At 34.2% G+C, this 7,490-nt stretch overlaps 1 protein-coding gene and 1 pseudogene across 2 annotated transcripts; both read left to right on the top strand.

Annotated features, from left to right (window-relative positions):
- The first annotated feature begins 235 nt into the window (after nucleotides 1-235).
- Nucleotides 236-3,681, top strand: LOC105777079 (uncharacterized). Of its 2 annotated transcripts, XR_008189999.1 has the most exons (6): nucleotides 236-527; nucleotides 1,140-1,262; nucleotides 2,121-2,223; nucleotides 2,505-2,818; nucleotides 3,383-3,470; nucleotides 3,638-3,681. XR_008189999.1 is itself a non-coding variant. In XM_012600138.2 (4 exons), the coding sequence occupies exons 1-4, from the start codon at nucleotides 433-435 to the stop codon at nucleotides 2,748-2,750; spliced, it is 567 nt and encodes a 188-aa protein (XP_012455592.2). In that variant the 5' UTR covers nucleotides 236-432; the 3' UTR covers nucleotides 2,751-2,964. The 2 variants fall into 2 exon arrangements, 1 of the variants encoding a protein (XP_012455592.2); XM_012600138.2 differs by lacking the exons at nucleotides 3,383-3,470; nucleotides 3,638-3,681 and having other exon boundaries at nucleotides 2,505-2,964.
- LOC105777078 (vacuolar-processing enzyme-like) lies at nucleotides 3,573-6,515 on the top strand (annotated as a pseudogene).
- Nucleotides 6,516-7,490: the final 975 nt, after the last annotated feature.

Genomic DNA, 7,490 nt, shown 5'->3' with positions numbered 1-7,490 from the left:
TAAAGGTAAAAGAATGGAATTGCTTCAAACTTAACCCAAATTCTAGTAGCTTGAAACATAATATCCTCGTATTAAGCTTTGACTATTGATTTAGGTCTCTTTGGTTGTACATTTATTTTTAGTACGGTATGTTCAATTTTATTTTTATCTCAAAGATCGTTTAATTTTCAATTTTATTTTTATCTCAAAGATCGTTTAGTTTCACTAGCATCACTATATTTATACTAATCGCAAGTAAAAGTAAACACCGGTAGTTTACTTGGTGTTAGTTTAAGAATTTGCGGAGACAAACTAAACTCACCTTAGACACCAATCGCTCATCCAAATCCAGTTTTAGCGGATAAATTTTGTTTTCCTTTTTCCTGAATTGAGGAGAAATCTACCGCGAGGAGAACAAGGGAAAAGCAGGCAGCAAACTAAAAAAGTGCAGACATGTCGTTCGTGAAAGGAGATTTGTTAACGAAAACAACGAAACTCGTCAATGGTTTGGCCAAACCTCAGCCTGTTTGGCTTAAAGCCATGGAACAGTTTGTCTCTTTCTCTCCCCGTTACTTCCCCCCCCCCTTTTTTTTATGTTTTTAATAGGGTTTAAGCTTGTTTTTCTTTTGTTTGGTTAACTTCTTACAATTAAAATCCAAATGGATCTTAAAATTGCTTTGTGGTTTTCTTTAAATTGTTCCAATGAGTTCATTTTTAGTGTAGGTAATGAAAATCGAATTATTTTGATGACCCTGATTGTTTGACTTCTCTCGTCTTTTACTCGAAAACGAACACAAATAACTTTTAGTCTCTTGGCTTAGCTTCAGAATGGCGACTCCACTTCATTTTCTAGGTTTTATTTTTCTTATATGATGTGCCACTTGCTTTGCTGCAATATAGAAAAGAAAAGATAAGGCTTGTTTTTATTTATTTGAAGCTGAATTATTGTTATGAAGCTCTGATTTGCAACTTTGCTATGTGTGAAATATGATTAAGAGACTGAATGTTGTTTATGAACTTGTTTGTTATCCCTTGTATTGTTGAAGGTCCATAACTAATTAATTATGGCATTCATGTCCTTCGTTTAGGGTTTAAATTTTGTCTCTACAGAATTTTAGCTGATTTAATCTATGAATGATACTTGATTTTGTGTTTTACAGGGCTCCACCGGCTACCTTTCCTCGTCCCGATGGAAAACTTAAGGCAATCAGCCTCCCAGAGGATGTTTACATTAAAAAGTTCTTTCAGAAATATCCGGTTGCAAAAGGTCACGATGCCATCAAGTATAATATTCCTCCTTTTACTATGTTTTTGTTATTCAGTTTTGTGTGTAACATGGTATTAAGAACAATAGATTTAGACATGCACTCTTAGAGCCAATTTGGCTTGAATTATCACTGTGTTAATAATGAAAATTGGTATTTCATTTTCTTAATCTTTTGTCTGAAGAAAACAAATCAAGTCTTATGAGTTCGAGTTCTCGATGCTAATTGGATACGATGCAGATATCAAATGGTACGAATATGATCTTTTGCATATAGTTGAGTGAGATACTCTTGTGCTTTTTTTTTAAATCTTTGGAATTTGGATTTTTATTTTAAGGGTTTCGTGTTTGCACATGTGTATGGATATATCTATTTGTTTGGTTGTTGAATTTTGAAAACGATTGTAAAAGGTATGGTATGTTGCTCCAACTCTTCATTTTTCTCAAAGCACTTGTGTTCGACACATTTGAGTTAGGGATATGACCTTCTAAGGAGCCTTCAAATACATGGAAAAAGCTAAAATATATAACCTACTCTCTCATGGAGTCTCGAGTAACATAGAGTAAAAAGAATTCTTTCTGGAGAAACTCCCGTGAGTCATAATATGGATTTACTGAGGAATTATTCTGCACAACGGAAGTTTGGTTGATAACTCACTGCAACTTTTATATGCATCTGATATTAACTTATGGATGATTGATCGACATGAATTTATCCTTCATGCAGTTCCGAAATAAGAGATCTCTATGTTTTGCTTCTTTTAATAGTTTGTTACTTCTTTTGTTCTTTTAATCTTTGATTGAATGATCTCTTACTCTGGTTTCATATTAGACATGGTGGGTGAGTGGATTAAGTTTATGCCTTGCTTCGATGCAGAATATCTGCTTATGACCCTCCACCGGCACGTCTATTTGGTTTGCGAGTACTTGAATTGAAAGAGCTGGGAGTCACCGAGGAGGAAGCAGTGGCCGTAGCTGATGTATGTTTCTTGTGTTCTGAGACTACCTGTTGTTCTTGTTTTTGGTTTTTGCTTCTATAAATTGCCGGTGCATGCTTTGATGATTGTTGAATGGAACAGTCCTTGTTACTTTTTGGCTGTTGTGTCCATGAGTTCATCATCACTATTCATAGGCCATGGACTTGTAATTCATGGTGGGTTCTATGAACATGGATAGTGATAAAAGTTGGTGGGGATCACCACCCTGTAAAGACTGCTTAAGTCTTATGCACATTTTGTTAACTCTTGGCATCCCCATTTAGATGGAATATCGGATGGAGAAAAAGGAGAAGAAGAAAGCATATGCTCGTTTAAAACAACTTGCCCGTCTTCAAGGAAAGAAACCTTCACCAAACCCGTACCCTAGTGCAATCAAGGAGAGACAAGCGCTGGAGAGAAAGTTTGTCCGAGAACGTTTCTCCAGTCCAGAGATATGGAAAATTATTGAAAAAATTAAAGAGGAGCGGCGAGCTGAGAGGTTCAATGGAACAGTCAGTAGTGGCTTTTGAGATGACCTGTTTTCGGTGAAATGGTGCTGGTTATTTTAACCGGAACTTCATTTAGACCATTGCTATAGGTTTTTACTTTCTGATTTCTGCTTACATTTCTTATGTCATTGGATGTTTTCACAAAGTTTTCTGAATTGCTTGCATCTGATACAGTGTAAGAAATTTTGTAGGATTTTGAAATAATTGGGATCCCAATGCAACACAGTTTTTTTAAGATGCCACTAAATTGATTAGATTATGCTACTAAATTGCACATTGTGTATATTGGAGATTAGTTCTCTTTTCTAAAATTCAAAACTGGTTAATAAAGAATGATAATGACTCTTGTTTTATAGTTCGTTTGAATAAATCAGAGTTATGTTGTTTTACATTTCATTTGGATGTATGGCAACATATCGAGTACTCCCGGCATAGTTGTTGTCTCTTGTGCACAAGTTCAATGAATTGTACATGAAGCTTGAAGAGTTGCATCATCTCCTACGAGTTGCATAGTTGTTGTCTCTTGTGCACAAGTTCGATGAGTTGTACATGAAGCTTGAAGAGTTGCATCATATCCTACAAGTCACGACTATCTTATGTAATTTTTTTTTTTGTTGTTGGCTTTTACTTATCCATTGGTGGCATGTACATAGGTGGTCTTAACAATCAACATCGATGCCCCAGATGCAAGCACACATTTCTATAAAAAATATATAGATAATGTAGCTCTGGGCCCCTTATGTATCCTTTACTATATATGATAATGTAAATATATCTATATCTACCAGCTGCAAAAGGCTTGAAGAATCTGTTTCCTTTTTATGGTTCTCTATAATTTGGCCAAATCATGACCTCTCTCGTGGTTGGTGCGATTCTTCTCTTGTTGTCGTTGACCAGAATTGTCTCAGCCGGTAGAGATGTAACCGGAGACATACTCCGGTTACCTTCAGAAGCTAATAAGGTCTTCCATGGGGGCGACGATGATAAAGTTGAAGGCACAAGATGGGCAGTTTTGATTGCCGGATCTAATGGATATTGGAATTACAGGTATCAGGTCATAAATAGTCTAATTTGTCAAAAAAGTTACTTATTTTGGGGAATTTTATGATGAATTTATTGTTTTTTAATTCATAACGATTGATGGGTCTTATTAATTTTGAAGGACATATTTATCTATATATTTGTTTCAGGCTGATATTTGTCATGCTTATCAACTGTTGAGAAATGGTGGCCTAAAAGAGGAAAATATCATTGCTTTTATGTATGATGATATTGCCTACAATGAAGAAAACCCTAGACCTGGAATCATCATTAACAATCCCCATGGTAATGATGTTTATAAGGGTGTTCCAAAGGTTTGTTCTTTTTTCATGGTTACTTGTAATTTTCTTTAAGAAAATTATAAATTGGATGCCTAAATGATGTTCCTATGCAGGATTACACTGGAGAAAATGTTACTGTTCACAACTTTTTTGCTGCTATCCTTGGGAACAAATCTGCTCTTACAGGGGGTAGTGGCAAAGTTGTTAATAGTGGCCCCAATGATCATATCTTCATATATTACTCTGACCATGGAGGTCCTGGTGTACTTGGTTAGTTTTCATTAGCTTGGTCATTAACTTCATGCCTATTACCTTGGATTCTTGTTTGTCATTTCGGCTTGAAACTTAATATTGGTTTATAGAGTTGCTAATGAATAATGATGAATTGTGTGTTAATCCAGGGATGCCTACCTTACCTTATCTTTATGTTGATGATTTGATTGATGTTTTAAAGAAAAAAATGCTTCCGGGACCTATAAAAGCTTGGTAAATTTTGTTGTTCTAGATATCTGTTGGTTTCTAGATGCCTTGTTCATCGCTATGTTGTAGTTTTTAATTTCTTGTCTGCCTGTATGTAACTTTATAGGTATTCTATCTTGAAGCTTGTGAGTCTGGAAGCATCTTTGAGGGTCTTCTTCCCGAGGGTTTGAACATCTATGCAACGACGGCGGCAAATGCAGTCGAGAGTAGCTGGGGAACCTATTGTCCTGGAGAGTATCCAAGTCCTCCCCCAGAGTATGAAACCTGCTTGGGAGACTTGTACAGTGTTGCTTGGATGGAGGACAGGTACATATAATTTTTTATTTACCCTTCGGTTCATTGAATCTGCGAGGTTTTTGAAGTTGAAGCCCTATTGCCTATATCTGTTTTCGATAGATTTCAGTTTAGCATTTCCAGTTTATTTCATGTCTCTAAGAATTTGGTAAACAAATACAAAATCAGAGGCAAAGTAGGTGGATATATTCTGATTCTTTTGATATCATCTGGATTAAATTAGGATATATTTTAATACTAAGGAATCAGCTTTTTTCTTAATAGTTGAGTTACATCTCTCGGTATGTATTTTTAATGTTCTGTATCTTGTTGAGCAGTGACATACATAATCTGCGGAAGGAGACTTTGCACCAGCAATATGAACTTGTATGGCTTTTTTAAACCTATGCTTTGCATGAGCTGTTTCCTTTCCTTAAAAGAGAAAAAAAAATGGCGACTTCGATGTCATCTTCCTATAGTAGTTATTTATTACTGCTATATAGATATAAATAAATATGAAACTATATACTGAAAATGAGAGGTCGGTCTAAGTTCCTTTGACATTGAATTCAAGTGCCAATGAGTCTTATTCAGTATTATGCTAAAATCCAAATGGTTACCCGGTTGAGTTATATGGTGAAATTTCACTGTGCTGGTCTTTACAGGTAAAAAGGAGGACTATCAATGACAATTCTGCATATGGCTCTCATGTTATGCAATTTGCTGGTATAGGAATTAGCATGGACAATCTCTTCACATGTTTGGGTACCAATCCTGCTAACGATAACTTCAAATTCGTCAATGGGAACTCATTGTTGCCACCCACCAAAGCTGTTAATCAGCGCAATGCTGATCTTGCCCATTTCTGGGATAAGGTTTGTATCCTATGTCTCTTGCATCAGATATTACTGTGAATGAGTGTAAGATATGAACCTTTGTTCCATACGTTGAAAGCTGAACTGCTAGTTTAGAGCTCATCCCACTCAAGTTATTTTCGAACCAATTGTGCAGTATTGCAAGGCCCCTGATGTCTTGGTTAGGAAGGTTGAAGCTCAAAAGCAGGTTTTGGAAGCCATGTCCCATAGAATGCATGTAGACAACGGTATACAACTCATTGGAAAGCTGTTATTCGGAGTCGAAAGAGGCCCTGAAGTTTTAAACACTGTTCGACCAGCTGGTCAACCTCTTGTTGATGACTGGAAATGCCTTAAGAAAATGGTAATATCCTTGATTCTCAGTCCCTCTTCCTCATTTTCCTTTTTCTCATCATGCAACTTACGAAGATGCTCTGTTCATCGACACATGTGAGAACCTTTGAGACGCACTGCGGATCACTGGCTCAGTACGGGATGAAACACATGCGTTCCCTTGCGAACATCTGCAATGCTGGAATTGAGACAGAAAAGATGGGTGAGGCGTCAGCACAAGCTTGTTTCAACATTCCTTCAGGACATTGGGGTTCTCTTGGGAAAGGGTTCAGTGCATAAAATATAGCAGAACTGTCAACTGTTGAAGACCTTAACTTTGATGATGCTGTATTTCATAATGTGTTTTCCTAAGAGATGTGTGTATATTATATATATATATATATATATAAACTCTCTGCATTTTGATGACTATTCATGTGATTGCTTCTGCCCAAAAGTATTGGGTAGCCACACTGTACCAGACATGCTTAATTTAAATTAATGTTCTTCTGTTATGATTCAAATGAATTGAATCTTGGAGATGGGATTGTATAGAATATTACATTGCAAAGCTTAAAATGTGATCTTTTTGGTGTAACATGTTTCAATTACATTGAATTTTAATTAAATTTAGAGTCGAATTTATTTGAATCTCACAACATGGGTAAAATTTTGTCTACTAATTGAGTATTTTATTATTATTAAATTTAGGTTCATTATAACATGTTTTTCTTGTTACATGTTTATCAATTGAATATTTTTTAATTTTAAAATATCGAACCAACAAATTTAACAAAATAATATTAATGGTATTAATAATTAAATCTAAATTTTAATTTCAAAAAAAGTAAAAGACTAAGATTTTTAAATAAAAGTAGTGGTTAAATTCCAAACTTACAAAAGATATAGGGACTTGGTGAATATTTTAATTTTTTTACATATCTAAGATTTAATATAAAAACATTTATTTTATATTTTAAAATATTCATTCCTCTTTTAAGGTTTAATAAAAATACACAATATGTTTAAGGTTTATTTATTAACTAAAATTTAAATTAAAAGATAAATATGTTCTGTATTAATTACTTGTTAATTAATTAATTATCTTTATTTTAATATCGTATTCAATAATTATTAATTAAAAATAATAAAAATATAATTGTCCTAGATTTCTTTTAATTATTGTTAAATTGAATTATAAATTACATCATACTTTAATATAAGCTTATCGTAATATTTTTCCAATTAATTGATAAAGGATGAGATTGATGAATGCGAAAGCAGATCGTAAAGTTTGTCAAAGTTTTGGATTTAACTTAGGACTCTAGACGTACAGAAAAAAAATTAGATTTTGACACAACCTGAAACGAAATTGAATTCAAGTAAAAAAAATTAAAATAAATAACTAAAATAAAATAATAAATCAAAGATTAAGGAAGTGAATAAAAAAGATAAATGGAAAGATAGAACGTGACATGTAAAAGTCCTAAGAAGCCTTG

This window comes from Gossypium raimondii, chromosome 10 (assembly GCF_025698545.1).
Source record: "Gossypium raimondii isolate GPD5lz chromosome 10, ASM2569854v1, whole genome shotgun sequence".
In the NCBI taxonomy this organism is placed as follows: Eukaryota; Viridiplantae; Streptophyta; class Magnoliopsida; order Malvales; family Malvaceae; genus Gossypium; species Gossypium raimondii.
This window is presented reverse-complemented; position numbering and strand designations above follow the sequence as displayed.

Coding starts and splice junctions, on each gene's coding strand:
- LOC105777079 (XM_012600138.2), top strand. CDS start 433: ATGTCGTTCGTGAAAGGAGATTTGTTAACGAAAACAACGAAACTCGTC. Junction 528..1,139: donor TGGCTTAAAGCCATGGAACA/GTTTGTCTCTTT, acceptor TGTGTTTTACAG/GGCTCCACCGGCTACCTTTC. Junction 1,263..2,120: donor AAAGGTCACGATGCCATCAA/GTATAATATTCC, acceptor GCTTCGATGCAG/AATATCTGCTTATGACCCTC.